This window comes from Eremomyces bilateralis (genome assembly GCF_010015585.1).
Source record: "Eremomyces bilateralis CBS 781.70 unplaced genomic scaffold P152scaffold_14, whole genome shotgun sequence".
In the NCBI taxonomy this organism is placed as follows: domain Eukaryota; kingdom Fungi; phylum Ascomycota; class Dothideomycetes; order Eremomycetales; family Eremomycetaceae; genus Eremomyces; species Eremomyces bilateralis.
The window spans coordinates 450,491-464,923 of record NW_022985080.1 but is presented as its reverse complement, the minus strand read 5'-3'; the positions used below and the strand labels follow the sequence as shown (position 1 = coordinate 464,923).

General features: G+C 55.6%; 5 protein-coding genes across 5 annotated transcripts; 1 reads left to right on the top strand and 4 right to left on the bottom strand.

Moving 5' to 3' along the window:
• Positions 1-502: 502 nt before the first annotated feature.
• Positions 503-3,865, bottom strand: P152DRAFT_438478 (Pkinase-domain-containing protein; the record flags this gene model as incomplete). Its single annotated transcript, XM_033677611.1, has 3 exons — positions 1,987-3,865; positions 1,630-1,924; positions 503-1,564 (listed from the first exon to the last, which is right to left on the bottom strand). Coding segments are annotated over exons 1-3 (2,832 nt in total), but the record flags the coding sequence as incomplete, so codon positions are not given.
• A 988-nt stretch (positions 3,866-4,853) lies between these two features.
• Positions 4,854-8,040, bottom strand: P152DRAFT_459734 (DUF1929-domain-containing protein). Its single transcript, XM_033679743.1, has 5 exons — positions 7,877-8,040; positions 7,679-7,818; positions 7,495-7,618; positions 5,790-7,386; positions 4,854-5,742 (listed from the first exon to the last, which is right to left on the bottom strand). Exons 2-5 carry the CDS (start codon positions 7,782-7,784, stop codon positions 5,044-5,046), a joined length of 2,526 nt encoding a protein of 841 aa, XP_033532967.1. The 5' UTR covers positions 7,785-7,818; positions 7,877-8,040; the 3' UTR covers positions 4,854-5,043.
• Positions 7,715-8,596, bottom strand: P152DRAFT_70427 (WSC-domain-containing protein). The gene is made up of 3 exons (XM_033683181.1): positions 8,451-8,596; positions 8,164-8,392; positions 7,715-8,069 (listed from the first exon to the last, which is right to left on the bottom strand). Exons 1-3 carry the CDS (start codon positions 8,502-8,504, stop codon positions 7,873-7,875), a joined length of 480 nt encoding a protein of 159 aa, XP_033532966.1. The 5' UTR covers positions 8,505-8,596; the 3' UTR covers positions 7,715-7,872.
• Positions 8,597-9,075: 479 nt separating this feature from the next.
• P152DRAFT_70362 (uncharacterized protein) lies at positions 9,076-9,472 on the top strand. The gene has a single exon (XM_033683180.1). It carries the CDS (start codon positions 9,156-9,158, stop codon positions 9,360-9,362), a length of 207 nt encoding a protein of 68 aa, XP_033532965.1. The 5' UTR covers positions 9,076-9,155; the 3' UTR covers positions 9,363-9,472.
• A 1,878-nt stretch (positions 9,473-11,350) lies between these two features.
• Positions 11,351-13,218, bottom strand: P152DRAFT_70357 (concanavalin A-like lectin/glucanase). The gene is made up of 2 exons (XM_033683179.1): positions 11,923-13,218; positions 11,351-11,859 (listed from the first exon to the last, which is right to left on the bottom strand). The coding sequence occupies exons 1-2, from the start codon at positions 12,937-12,939 to the stop codon at positions 11,506-11,508; spliced, it is 1,371 nt and encodes a 456-aa protein (XP_033532964.1). The 5' UTR covers positions 12,940-13,218; the 3' UTR covers positions 11,351-11,505.
• Between the last annotated feature and the right edge of the window lie 1,215 nt (positions 13,219-14,433).

The following is a 14,433-nucleotide window of genomic DNA, read 5'->3' as shown; positions in this document are numbered from 1 at the left end:
CCGCGCCCCTCCCGCTCCCTCGCGCTCTCCCGCGTCCTCGGGCCGCCCATCCGCTCCTCCGAGTTGAAGCCTGAGGGATACATCCCCGGCGCAGGGGCGCGCGGACTCGGGTCCGCGTAGCCGTCTAGTCGCGCGGAGTTGTGCGAGGAGTTCTGTGCGTGAGAGTTATGCTGCGCCTGGGATGGCGGCGTTGGGTATCCTGTCGTGTTGTGCGGGGTGCGGTAGAACGCCTCGGGATGTCGCGCGTAGCGGCCGCCGTCGTCGGAGTCATCATGGTCGTAGTCGGGGTGCGGAGCGAAACCGCTGGCGCGGAAGTGGGAGAGGCCCGGGGGTGCGGAGCTGGGGGTGCTGGCGGTGGTGGCAGTGCGGAGGGGGTGGTCGGCGCGGGGGCCGTCGGGGTAAGGGTGGGTGGTGACCGGGGGCGGCATGCTGGCGGTGGTTCCGTCGCTGGCGGAGCGGGTGTCGTTGCGGGGGTAGGTGGTGGGGGTGGGGTTGGTGCCGGGGCGGGAGGCGCGGCGGGGGGGGCCGGCGATGCGGGGGTCGGAGGATTGGGAGGAGCCGGGGGGGAGGGGGTGGTCTTTGGAGGCGGTGCCGCCGAGCTTGCCCATGAGATTGGAGGAGGAGAAGAGGGAGGAGAAGCGGCGGGCGCCTTTAGTGGATGAGGCGGGTGCGGAGGTGTCCTGGTTGCTGGTGTTGCGGTGGAAGGCGAAGCTGGTGCGACGGCTCTCCGTACTTTTACGAGGCGGACCCCGCTCGTCGTTCGCGACCGATTGCGGCATGCTCGTGGGTGGGTAGCTCTTTTTCTCCCGATTCACATCGTGGGAAGGGCGAGCGCCACCGAAGATGGAGCCGCTGCGGCCGAAGAGCCTATCGGTCATACCACTAAGGGTGCTGGACCGCTTGTGGCCACGGTGAGGGGCTAGTTGTTTCTGCTCCAGCTGGTCGTAGTTCGAGGGGCGTCGCTGAGTGCTGGGACGGCCGATGGATATCTCCTCCATCGGCGGAGGACCGGACATGCTGTATTGTTTACCACGTGGAGGTTGCGAGAAATGACCAGTGACGTTGGTTTGCGCGACGGTGGCTTCTGATGGCAGACCATATGAGTTTCCCCGGGAAGGGAGTCGTGCACCGCTTATAGAGCCACCAGTAGATGGACGGGTCGCCGAAGTTGATGCGAAATTGTCGAGCGCACGGGAATCTGACGTAGCTCGCTGAGGAGGACGAGCAGATCGCTCTGACTTTCGGTCTGGCATCGCGGAGGATCGCGCTGGATCAATACGTTCGGCTTCGACAAACCCCTGGTTATGAGTGCGTGTTCGGGCCGGAAGGGTTGTTGTCGGCTGCGCGCCATCGCCACGTTGAGTCGAGGAACTCGGCGCGACATACTCAACCTGCACCGTCCGTCGCTTGGCGTCTCTCTGCTTCGTCCGCTCGTCCGGCTCGGTCTGGTCGATCGTGCCTTGTTTCGAAGCAAGACCACCGACTGGAGAGACAGGAGCATGGGGTTTCGTCGGCTCACGTACGGAGGCACTGCGAGCGAGTGATGGCGTCTCGTAGTTATCTTCTAATAAATGTGTAAGTCATGCGTGTCCACCAATTGCAAGTTGGAAATGAAATTCAAAGACTTACGGGCCGGGACAGTGGTATTGGCAATATCGTTGGTTGTGGTCGTACTACTGGTGATGAAACCAACGACATGGGAGTACTCACTCAGCCAACTGTGTCTCGCAACCTCGAACAAATCGGCTCGCTTGCGTGGGTCAGGGACGAGAATGCGCTTGAGCAGATCGCGAGCATGAGGGGTGACATATTCGGGGAACGTCAATGGCGTGGAAACAATGTATTTGTAGAGGAGGTTGATATTGTCACCATCGGGATTAGCGGGGTCGTCGTCGAAGGGCAGGTACCCGGCCAACATCGCGTACTGCCCGAATCGGTTAGCGTGGGCGCATATCCAAGTTGTTTGGTACACCATCGGAGACTTACCAAAATAACGCCGCAACTCCACACATCGACCTTGCGACCAGTGTACAACGAATCGCTCACCACCAGTTCAGGAGCTGCATAACACGGGCTACCGCAGCTGGTCTGCATGAGATCGCCTCGTCTGTGTCCGTCCGGTCCCAGGTTGTCCAGTCCGGCTCGTTTCACGAAGTCGCGGTTACCTAGATTCAGCTCGATCTCGTCGTCAAGCTCATCGTGTGGGTTGAAGGTGTTGGCAAAGCCAAAATCGGTGATGATGATGTTCCGATTGCGGTCTAGCAGTAGATTCTCCAGCTTGAGATCGCGGTGGATGATCCCTTTCTTGTGCAGGTAGCCCACTCCGGACACCAATTGTGCGAAGAGCCGCCGCGCCGCGTTGTCTTTCAGGTATCGGTGGTTTAGAATGTAGTCGAACAACTCGCCGCCAGAGGCGTACTCCAAGATGATGCCAATGTGTCGTTCGGTCTCCACCATCTCGTGTAATCGCACGATGTTTGGATGTTGTAATTGTCCAAGAATGGCGATTTCCCGGTGGATTTTGGGTAGTCGGCTGGGGTTTGTTCCGAGCGATTCGCGTCGGATGAGCTTGATGGCGACCTGTACACCGCCTTCTCGTTTCCAGCCCATCTTGACCTTTCCAAACTCGCCCTCGCCGATCGTCTGGCCCAGGATATAATCACCAAATTTGGTCTCTTTGCGCCGCTCAGACTTTGAGTGATCTTGCCTGCTCCTACCCGAGCGGCTGGTACCCTCAGCAGGATCAGCAGCATTGCCGGCTTTCGATGATTCGGCTTTCGGAATTGGCCGTGCCTCTTGCATGCGCTCTTGTTCGCGAGCCAGGTCCTCTTGCGGATCCGATGTGACCACCCGATTGATGATGGTGCTGTCTTCGTGCGGTAAGTTCGTGCCGCCGACGTGCGTTTCGGAACGACTGTGGCCTGGACTTTGCTTTGACCGACTACCACTAGAACTTCCTGGTTGTTGAGCGGGAGCATCCCGCGGGGAGTGATGGGTGCGTCTTCGTTGCTCATGTGTGGAGGGGGATGCAGCAGAACTTGATGCCGCTGCTTGGTGACGGGAAGAGCCGGACCGCTCATCTGTTCTACGTGTTGCTGCGTGCGGATCCATCGGCGTCGTGGTTGCGCCGCGGTGTGAGGAGGTACGAGGAGGAGGCGCGATCGGCGGTCCAGCTGAACCAGGCGGTGTCTGCATGGTCGGAGCCGTGATGGATGATGGATGAGCGGGTTGCGCACGGGGAGTGGTCACGCCAGTAACGTGAGAGCCCGAAGGAGAGTGGTGAGGTTGTGATGTTATCGGAGGAGAATGTGTTGACGAGCCATTGCTACCGGGGTGGGACCTCACGGCTTTTCTCGTCGACGCTGGGGAAGTCGCGACATTCGGACCTTGTTGCGGGTAGTATTGATCGCGAGCATGTGGAGATGGTTGAAACTGTCGGTTTGACACGGCAGCTGAAGACATGCCTCCAAAAGGATGGTTCGGAGGAAGCGGGTGTTGCTTGATATGGTCAAGCGGACCGATTAGGGTCCGAAACGTGCAGCGCGATTCGAAGGATGGTCGAATGTTAATATCCTGTCCGGAAGAAAGAAGGATGGAGAGTGAAAGCAGAAACCTGAAGGGGGGAGCGATCCACGATGGGTGAGTTGACGGGGAAACACACGACCCTAGTAGGAGTAGAGGGCGACAGCCAGATCGCGACAATGGGACGCGTCTCGTAGGGAAGCAAGGGAGGACAAAGGGAGAATTGAAGCTCCTCTGGGACCGAAGGATGAATAGAGGGTACGTATGGACTTGGGAGAGGAGGATGGAGGTGAGGGTGGTGGTGGTGAGGGAGGGTGAACGGGGATGTGGTGAGGTGGTGGAGGTGAGTGGTGAGTGGTGAGTGGTGAGGGTGAGGATTGGACGCCCCTTTCTGAACGCCGCAGTTTGGTGCAGGAAGTGATGCCAGTGGTTTGGCGTGGGAGCCGTCGGAGTCGGTGTGGCCCGCTAGGAAGGTGCCAGTCTGACCCCGGCCTGGTTGGCTGGTTTGCGGTTGCTGTTTCAGTTTGGGTGTCAGCACGTGATGTGCAAGGCGTCAAGGCGTAGATCGACACGGCACTGCTTACTCGGGCACAAAGAAAATCTAAATTCATCAATCATGTCTACTACGTATGGTTGATCCTGATTCATGATAGAAGATCTCAACAATAATATTGATATTGAATACATCCAACTTATCGTTGCGTGTTCCTCATCTATCAATCACTCCATATTGATCCGGAACCTTGCCCCCGTGCTGTTTCTCTCCCTCTGAGCCTTACCATCCATTCATCTCCCTCTTGCCGCCGACCTCAGAAACACCCAGACAACCCAGCATGTGTTGGCAAAACACTGTCGCGTCCAGGGCCAGACCATACGCGTCCATGCCGCTGTGCGTCGAAAATCAATTGGACTCCAATGCCTCTTTTGACAACCCATCGGCCTTCCCCCAGTGGTTGTGTGCAGAATGTTTGATTGCCCGTTGAATCGCAATTTCGCCTTTGTTGTTCCCGCATTGACTTAATCCTTCGTCTTATTCATTAATCGGTCAGGTCATCCTTCCTTACCATTATCTCCAAGTACTTGTTTTGCTATTGTCGAGCCACTCATACCCGTAAGATGTAATTGGGTTGATGTTTCCACATGCTGCCTCCATGTGATGATGCTATCAAAGTCGTCTCGAAGTTCGTGCCGTTGTCAAGGCCAACGTCAGCACTACTGGGTGCAAGATAAGATCGAAGCTCGAGCCAGCATCATCCAGCTTGCCTAATCCAGCCAAGATTAATTATCACTTCATGTTTGCAATTCTGTGGGCAAATCATACCGAATCACACTCTGGTTATTAGTCATCAATGGCTTCCTATCCGAACCAAGGCCTCAAAGGAGCGTAGATACATTATCAAATTACTGTAAACCTCCTCCCGGGTATGCTCAAATCCCTGGCATCGACCTGGCGACCTCCATGTTTGACGACTGAACATATACACCTCAAGACCAAAAGCAAATCAAGATTATACACCACCGTCAGACTGGCCCAACGCCAGGCAAACTGAATCCTCCTGTGGCAGGCCAGTCGCCCAAGCCCGCAGGATCCCCCCCGATACGCACCCAAGCCGCATGGCTGGGCGTCCCATTATACAAAACAAACATTTGCCACCACGCCGGCGGCGCCACATGCACATTTGGCGGCGCCGTGACCATGCAGCTCGTCGCGGAAGTGCACGTAAACGCCGGGAAGATGGTTCTCTGACCCATGCTATTGCCGTGCGTCGACGACACCGCCGCCAACAGGGAGACCTTCATATTCGCCGTGCTTCCCGGCAAGCTCACGGTGAACGTCACCGCATCGCCGTATGCCCAGTCGCGGTCAGTGATGACGAAGCTCGGGCGTGGGCTGCCGTTAAGCAGATACGGCGGCAGGAACGCCTCGACGCGATACTCCTCGCCGAGGTTCTCGAAGCGCGGGTCCTGGGGATCGGAGCCGGAGACGAGGACGCGGCCGTCGTCCAGGAGGACGGCTTCGCTGTGGTAGAGGCGGTTGATGGTGGTGTTGGCCATGACGGACATGCGGAAGTGGCGCGGCTTCGTGGGGTCGTACAGGACGGCGTTGCGGTTGGGTTGGTTGAGGGTGGCGAAGCCGGCGACGCCTTGTTGGCCGCCGTTGAGGATGAGGTAGGTACCGTCGGGGAGGGCGGTCATGCAGGTCACCACGCGCTTGGATGGCTGTTGGACCGTTAGTGTGGGGATTTTGTCATCGAAGAGTAACTTACCATGCGCTCGATGACCCATTCTGCTTCCTCCACTTCGGGCTGTATCGAGACACAGTTGTCGATTCCGATCTCCGGGCCGGGATTCGAGCCGCCGCAGATCATGATCTCCAGCGGCTGAGTGTACGGCGGAGACTGCGGCATCAGCACCGCGGTGCCCTCGAACGGGTACGTACGACCGCCGTTCGGATCATCCACAGACGCGGGGATGTTCGGCAGTGTCCTAGCCGTGTCCAGCGTCGACTCATCCAAGATGCGCGCTTCGTTGTAATACGCGACGAAGATGTCCCCCGTCGGCAGGACGGCGAGATAGGGATAGAGATTGTACGGATCCGTCCGCTCCAACCAATCGCAGTGCTTCACGTATCCGCCGACCGGCTTCGGCAGGATCTCGAGGTTGGGGACTGGCGCTCCGTTCGCGCCCACCTGGCCACCCACGACAAGAATCGAGCCGTTCGTCATCATCATGGCCGTTGGGTACCACCGCCCGGCTTGGAGCAGAAGCGTGTTTTTGTTCTCATGCCAGTCGTTCACCCCGGGCGTCCCAGGTTGTCCATCCGGCCAGTAGAGCCGCACGCCATACGTATCCAGATTCGCCCAACCCCCAATATTCAACTGCCGACCCGCTCGGTCCGGCAACGTCAACCCTGCGGCGCAGAACACATCCGACGAGACATGCATCTCCCTCCACGCGTTCTCGAAGTCGTCATCGAAGAACGGGTCGAACTCATACGCCCCCGTCGTGTTCGGCGCCCCCGTGCCGTACTTCTCCAGGAACGTCACTTTCCCGTTGATCCCCGGTGTCGTGATCAACGGCACCACCACCCCGCCGATCAGGAACCGATACTCGCCCGCCGCCGCTCCGGTCGGGAAATCCCACCCGTTCAACGGCGCGCCGCCCCACGTGTAGAACGTGATGCGCCCGCCTGCCCCGCAGATCAGCTGCGGATCGCCCGCGCACGGCATGTTACAGTCCGCCTCGGGCATCATCTGCGCGCCCGCCTCTTCGACCGTCTTCATATCCCCGCACCAGCACTCATTCCCATACTCCATCCCAGCCGCCCCGTACCCATACTCCGAACACAGCGACAAGCACGTCTCCGCCGTATTCTCTGTCAACGTGATCAGATACATCAGCGACCGATTGTCCTGCACGTCGAACAAACACCCCTCATACTCCCAGTTCCCGGGCAACCCCGTCGTCTGTGGCGCCGGCGGCTGGTATACCACCAGCTCCCCGTTCGCATAGATGCTCATCCGATTTGATCCGCCGCATATCTCCGCCGCATTGCCCGCGCACGGCATCGCGCACTCGGTCTCCGAGGGGGCCAGCACGCCGCCGTTGCGGAGGTCGTTGCCGCAGAAACATTGCACGCCGTATTCGAGGCCTGCGGCGGTGTAGCCGGCGGAGACGCAGGCGCCGATGCAGGAGGGGATGGTGAGGGTGGGGGTGTCGGGGCGTTGGTGGGCGAGAATGCGGCCGGCGAGGCCGTCGACGTAGCAACCTTTGTAGGTCCAGCCGGTGGGGAGAACGGTGCTTGTTGGGGTGGGCACGGTGGATGAGGAGGAGGAGATGGTTGATGTGGGGATGGTGGTGTCCCTGTTGGAATTCAACGGTCAGTCCAGCCACAGTTTTGCGCCGTGGTATACTCGAACTGCAATTCCACCAAGCTGATAAGACCTTGAAAGAGGAGGAATGGAAGCATACTCATAGAGGTCAAGCCGGTTCGGCCCACCGCAATATTCCCCGTTGTTACCATTGCACAGCATATTGCAATAGGTATCACCATCCGGAGCAGGTCCACCTCCATTAGCGATCGTGTTTCCGCAGACTATCCCCTCTGTCAGCGCACATATCCTCACATCGTCAACGTCACCAGCCGGCTACTCACAGCATTCCCCGCCGTATTCGGCACCTGCATACTTGAAGTTCCCGGCCGCGCAAGCACTCGTGCACAGCGCTACTGTCAGCGCACTTCCACCCCCAGGCGTACCCATCCCCGTCGTCAAGACCCGGCCGGTGATTCCCTCGCTGCCGCCAGATCAGTTCTGGGTCTCACTGCTCAGAGATACTACACAGGGTTACTTACGCATAGCAACCGAGCCTACTCCACGTACCAACGCCCGGGTTATGCACTGGATCCGGCGGCGGGATCGCGTCCGATTTAAACGTCGTCAACCGATTCGGCCCGCCGCACGCCTGCACGACGTCGCCGGAGCACGTCATTCCGCACTCCGAATCCGGCTGCAACGTGCCGCCGTTTGCGATTGAGTTGCCGCAATCTACGAAACCACGCCGTTAGCCTCGTCTGCCGAAACCTCCACCGGGCTCAGTCTGGAGTTTTTAGGATCCCATGAAAATCGTCGCAGCACGTACAGCACTCCCCCGAATACTCCGTTCCCGCATACACGTAACCCCCCGTCTGGCAGAACGCGATGCACGACTCGATGGTCATCGCGGTCGCGCTGAAGGTGTACGGTCCGTTCAGCGTGCGGGCGCCTTGCGCGTCGGTGTAGCATCCTTCGTACTCCCATCCCTCGGGAAGGGGGTCGGGGATCTCGCCTGCGCGCTTCAATAATAGAGGATTGGCGCTGGTGAGTGATAGCTGTTGACGATCAGTCGGATTGTATGGCTGCGAGGAATCTATATGTGGTGGGACTTACGAAGCTCGCGGCAATCGCGAATGCGACGCGCATTTTCAAGTTGCTTCGCGCCATTGTCGCGATCAAGCGGAGCTCGAAACTCTGAACCTGCTCGGAACTTCGACAAGGTAACCAATTCTCAATATCTCATTTATAAACGAATGCAACGGTTAAAGATAAGAAATAAATGAGTGGATCCAAAATTCTTCCGTCCAAACTCACCCAAGTTTCTCCATGAAGCAGCCCGAAATATCCTATAAATGATTGACAAAATGGTCACAAAGGTATGTAAAGCCCGTCCAAAAAAATGCTCAGGTCACGGTGGAGAGAGTCGATCATGGGTGGCAGCTCGAGGCGTTGCATGCTCTGCCGGGGGGTCGCGATGCTACCCCGTACGGGTGTCAGGGGTCGGCGGGCCAGGGCCCAGGCACGCCGCTGGGCCCTGGAGGTATCCCTTCCACATCCCAATAACTCGCGAGAGTGGGGTCGAGACTCTTCCAGCCTGCTCGGTGCTCACTGGTATCAGTGATCTGAGCGCTGACCATGCCCATATGAAGCCTGGATGATGAGATCTGATCGTTTTGCGTTCGAGATTTGGTGGCGGTTGATAATTGCGTCCCTTATCGTGGTCAATTATCTATAGTTGGGGCAATTGGCGGGGGGTTAGAGACGGAAATGTTGAAACCCCCATTCATCGGTCGCGTTTAGTATAGGTTGGGCGATTAAATGAGATGTTCTGGTGCCCGTGGTAGAATCGATAATATTTCCACCTATTTCGCAAGGCGGGAGATGTCCCAAGCGTCGCAGCCAGTGGCGTGTGGACTGCTGACAGTGATCATTTCAGCGAGCGGTTATTTTTCTCCTTTCGTATTCAACACAGGAGTCTTCTGGAATCTAGATTGTACACCTTTTAAGTTATATGGCTCAGCCTAAGAACCAGCTGATTTTGTGTCTGACGCATGGATACGACTGCCGCCAGTGGTAAATATACAGGTATGCAAGAGGTACGAGTTTCCACGACATGTTTTCCACCTACTTCCCCAGATTCCTGTCATGCAGAAAGTACAATGGGATCTCGACAGCACAAAGCATTCTCTCCAGTGCCGTGGAACCAGATCTGAAGCATAAATGCGAACTTTGTGTTTCCTGGAACAAAGACGCTGATCAGACCCTTTCAAAGTTCCAAACAGTCAGTCGTCGACCAATCGTACACATTCTCCACAGGTATGGCCGCGTGGGGGACCTATTCTAGCTATGTGGCATCACTGGCATGTACAGCAAAAGACTTCGGGCATGCGAATTATGCGTCATTCGGAGTTCCAATCGGCAGATATCAAGGAGACTGGAGAACGCAGACGGAACCTCCTAATCAATGGTCCAAAACGCCACTTGACATCCTCAGGAGTTAGGGACCAACACAGAGATTCATAACCACCACAAAGCGCACAATTGCTTCAGCGAGACGTTGTGCTCCGTATCATCGAAGCCATCGGGCACATCGGAATTCGAACAGTCTAGATGGATGGTCTAAGTGGATCCGTACAAGACGTGACTGTGTGAGATGAGATAATAAGCTTTTGATGCGAGCGCTAGAGAGAGGTAACCGATCACAAAAAGGGCGATTCGAAGCGAGGACCATCTTCAGGGACGTTGATGATGCATGTTCAGCTTTGGCCTTTGGGGAGACTTTTGAGTTTTGACAACAGTGCCACGACTGATGCAGCTGTCACTGTCATTGTCATTGTCATTGTCAAGACAACAGGTTTGTGAATTTGGCACCTGTGCTTCCAATACCAAGAGATGGTATGAGATGTACTCCGTATGCGTCGGCACTACCCGTCGGCGCTAACGAGCTGCCATGTCAAGCCGGTGTCTTTATTGACAACGAGCGTGAACATGTACCCACTACGGTCCAGATCACCATGGAACAGGCGGTATTATTACCGAGCAGAATTTTAGACCGTACCTGTACATACCAGGATCCAAGGCATCTGCCCACTGTACAGTAGCTGTCGGTAGTTGTCACTCGCCCAGCACTGTTCCACAGCCTTCTGGGCCTTGTAGTGCCGATTCCCATGACGACAACGAGCTACCCAGTCACGGGTGGGCACCTACCGCTGCAGCAGCGCAGTGCGAAGTGTGAATTGTGAACGTCGGACAGCAGGATGCATGCGAAGGGATAAGGTTGAGACAAGGGCGAGGGACGTTCCCCAACCGTCGTCGAATTCGGTAATAGGGAGGTTCAGCCGGCAGGGATGCGCACCGGTATTCCACTAGCACTCTCCCCACCGCGGCAACTAACCGGATGGAGCTCGTTTCTAATTTCTGAGGCCGGGCTAGGAGCACCAGGGACGAGGGTCGAGATCTCAAGGCGTGAGATCCCGACCCTAGTCACGGTTGATAGACAGGGGCGGAACAGCGGGAGGGTCCAGACCTGGTCTGTAAAGTGTAACCGCCCCTGGCATTTCTCGTGATAACGACCAAAAATAGTGGTTTAGATTGGTTAGATTCAATAAACTGGCGAAGGATTGCAGAGTGCATGAGTCGGGTCTGCGGTTGGGCAGGCTCTCCCAAAGTATTACTCGGAATTAAGGTCAGAAATCAGAATGAAGATGCGAGTTGATGAACACGAGACGCATTTTGGCCGAGTTCCACGAGCACTGCACGGGCGTGAGGTGAATGATTCCGCAAACCAGCCGTAATTAATGATCCTCATATCTATCTGCATACCAAGCCCGCTAGAAGTCATCGCCGCGGTTTTTATCATGGTTCACCGGCGTTCGTAGGATAAATGAGGAAGATGTAGGGAGGCTAGCATCCAAATCCTGCTGTAACCTCAATAGGTGCCTTGCCTTCCTTGCATGAGAAAAGAAAGGCAACATGCCATGCCACGTAGAAAACAGCTGCCCAGCTACCAATAAGCTGAGCGAAAAACATGTACGCGCTTCTGTACCTCCTAGAACGAGCTGCCATGCATGGAATAGTCCAATGCCTACCCACGACCCAAGATGACGGCTCGTCACTAGCCGCCTGCATCAGTGACGGCTTCCACCGCACCTCGCCTACCAGCACGCATCTAGCTCCCACACGCTCCCTCCGACCACATCTTCACGCTTTTAACCGTCAACCCTCGCTTCGCCCCCTCGCCCCATGTTGGATACCACTGGCCCTGCGACTCCCAGAACTGGCGCGGCGCGTCGATGGAGGCGTCACCCCACGGCTTGTTGCCGACGCCGTCCTTCCAGTACCCGTTGGTGCCACCCACCGCGACGTTGAGGATCAGGTAGAAGGGGGTGTCGAAGGGAGTATTGGCACGGTCAGTTTGGGACCACGGGTCGAAGAGGGCGGAGTGGTTGACGATGGTCTCCCCGAAATTGCCACGGTCCCACATGGATTTGGGGCCGTGGTTGAATTTAATGAAGAAGGTTTGCTGGGAGGGGGTTAGTGACTGGATGGGGTGAATTATGTAGATACTGGTAGATCGGAAACATACGAGAAGACGGCTGTCGATGTAGGTGAAGAGGTAGTTCTCATTCCATTCCAGACCGAAGGTGTGGAATTGTTCTGAGTAATCTGTCCGCCGGACATTGTGTTTTCCACTGGTTTTCCAGAAACCATCGACTTCTGGGAGCGGTCCCCAATGCAAGGCGCTGATCACGCTGTCGCGACCATCAGGGTAGTCGTCTCCATGGTTACCTCTGCTCTCGGCAATGTCGATTTCACCGCTGCGCGGCCATATACCATAGACGTCGTTCTCAGGCATCATCCAGATGGCAGGCCATAGCCAGCTGCCTTTTGGCATTTTTGCAATGACCTCGACTCGGCCGTATTTGATGGACTTCTTTCCTTTAGTGGTCAGCCGCGCGCTTCGGACGGGGTTGATGATGTCTCCTGAGGTGATGTTGCTTCGGATAGAGCATTCATCGATGCCATTTTCCGTACATGTGCCATCGGTAGTAAGGTTGAGGACGTAATTATCGGTAAGTTGGCCAAGGTCGATATTGGTGGTTTCGATAGTCAAAGTGGGAACGATATGAAGTCCTTCACTGTCGGTATATGCGTTTTTGGGGTCGTCCGTAGTCCAGTCGAAGCCCCCGGTGCCAAAACCTCCCCGCTGAATCTCATATCCCCAATGATCAGAGTTGATGGACTCGAAGTTATCATCCATCACAAGACAGTACTCGAAGTTCGAGACCGAAGCGTATGCCATGTAGCATATAAAACCGCCAATGGCAAACCCAATCACCACGCTGCCCCAGAGAATGAGACGCTCCCACTTCCTCCGCGGGTTCGGCTCGTCGAGCCATGGTTTTTCGTACTCTCCAGTAAACCGAGCAGACTTGAACTTTCGTTGCCTGGGTGCATGACCCTGGATGGCTGTGGACGGGAAGTATGAGACTCGTCGTTCATCCTCGCTGGGAACCCGACTTGATCGTAATGGGGTAGAAAATGGGTTGGAAGAAGGAGTATGGATTGATGGTGCACGAGAACCAGAGCCGGAGGTGGACATCCTGGGCGATGCTTCTCTCCAAGGAGATATTTGGGTTGCAAATATGCCCTGACCAGCCTTGAGCTAGGTAAACATTCAAGGAAAAGACTCTATCGGGGTAGGAATTAAATTGGGCGATAAAAGACTAGCTATCAGTACGGTTATGAAGGGTGGAGATTGAAGATACTGGGGGGGAGATTGGAACAAGCCGAAGAAGTACGTGTCAACCAAGTTTGGTTGAAGGCAAAATTGATATAGGAAATAACACCATCAGCGACAGAGACACTATCCTCCTGGCTGGATATGGAGTTGTACAACCAGTGGAGAGATCGTCTGAGGCTCATATACTTAATCAAGCCAGTCGTCTTCTAGAATGAATTCCCAATCAAGATTCTCGACTAGTCCGATATCCAGATAGAGAATTGTCCACGCGAGGTTCGCCGCGAGGCTGGAGACTGGGCTGATCTGAACCGGGCACTGATTCTCAAACCGATGTTGCTGGAAACAAATGATGTCCCAATATGGAGATCAGACGCCTACAATCGCTAGACTCCCGCATAGACTTGTCCAGCCAGGTGCCTCATAGGACCCATCCAGAAGCCAGCCTCCTATCTACCAAGCATGGATGCTTGAGTTGATCGTAAATCCAATCGCTATCAATTACCATTTTGGCGTGCTACTGCTGTTGCTGTCGCCGTAATTTCCAGTCGCCTGATAATGGATTTTGAGACCGAGGGCTTCGTGACGTGGATCGTCCGATGGCCCGTGTCAAGGACAATGGATGACAATTGGCAAATGGTCTTTGCGTGAAGGCAAAACTCACCTTGCATACTCGCAGCGTCTAGGCCTCTAGGGGGCTGATCCGCCTGGTCGTCAATTAATTCCCAGGAGATATCCATATGCAATACGGAATACCTTTGTTACTTTTCCGGACCCTTGCTTGAATGTTCCCAGATACAGGTATCGATGGCTGGCCGTGCATTATGATACCGAAATCCTAGGATACCAAGAATATGTACCCAATGAAATTGATTGACCGTGTCAACACCAGGTGAGCCCAGATATAGAAACATCTGTGTACCGTGAGATGAACTCTCTCATTGAGCAGTCAGGTACGAGGCAGAAAGAAAATATATACGAGAGCAAGACAGTAACGTTATCCATTGATGGTAGCCAGACAAAGAGCTACGACATCAGTTAGAGAGTGGCATCGACGAGGTGGACCAGTACTTGACCGCAGATTGAGGAGCAAAACCAAGAATCAGTGTTGTCCTGTTGGTTGACTTTGTGCGGTGGCGTTGTGTGTTGCGGGTGGGCAGGATTCAGGAATGAAGATTGGGGATGCTGATGTGGATAGCAGAGGGACGTTGTGCCAAGCTTCCATTAGCGGGTGGCAAGGCTGCCTTGGTGCCTCACCGCTTGCAAATTTCAATACTTCAGTTCTGTCTCCCCCTATTCTTCACCCCCACGCTTCCTCCGTCAGTGTCTTGGATTCTTGGTCCTCAAGACCTCAAC

Coding starts and splice junctions, on each gene's coding strand:
- P152DRAFT_459734 (XM_033679743.1), bottom strand. CDS start 7,784: ATGGGTACGCCTGGGGGTGGAAGTGCGCTGACAGTAGCGCTGTGCACG. Junction 7,619..7,678: donor CGAATACGGCGGGGAATGCT/GTGAGTAGCCGG, acceptor CAGAGGGGATAG/TCTGCGGAAACACGATCGCT. Junction 5,743..5,789: donor AATGGGTCATCGAGCGCATG/GTAAGTTACTCT, acceptor ACGGTCCAACAG/CCATCCAAGCGCGTGGTGAC.
- P152DRAFT_70427 (XM_033683181.1), bottom strand. CDS start 8,504: ATGGCGCGAAGCAACTTGAAAATGCGCGTCGCATTCGCGATTGCCGCG. Junction 8,393..8,450: donor TCGCGATTGCCGCGAGCTTC/GTAAGTCCCACC, acceptor GATCGTCAACAG/CTATCACTCACCAGCGCCAA. Junction 8,070..8,163: donor GGAGTATTCGGGGGAGTGCT/GTACGTGCTGCG, acceptor GTGGTTTCGTAG/ATTGCGGCAACTCAATCGCA.
- P152DRAFT_70362 (XM_033683180.1), top strand. CDS start 9,156: ATGAGATGTTCTGGTGCCCGTGGTAGAATCGATAATATTTCCACCTAT.
- P152DRAFT_70357 (XM_033683179.1), bottom strand. CDS start 12,939: ATGTCCACCTCCGGCTCTGGTTCTCGTGCACCATCAATCCATACTCCT. Junction 11,860..11,922: donor ACATCGACAGCCGTCTTCTC/GTATGTTTCCGA, acceptor ACCCCCTCCCAG/CAAACCTTCTTCATTAAATT.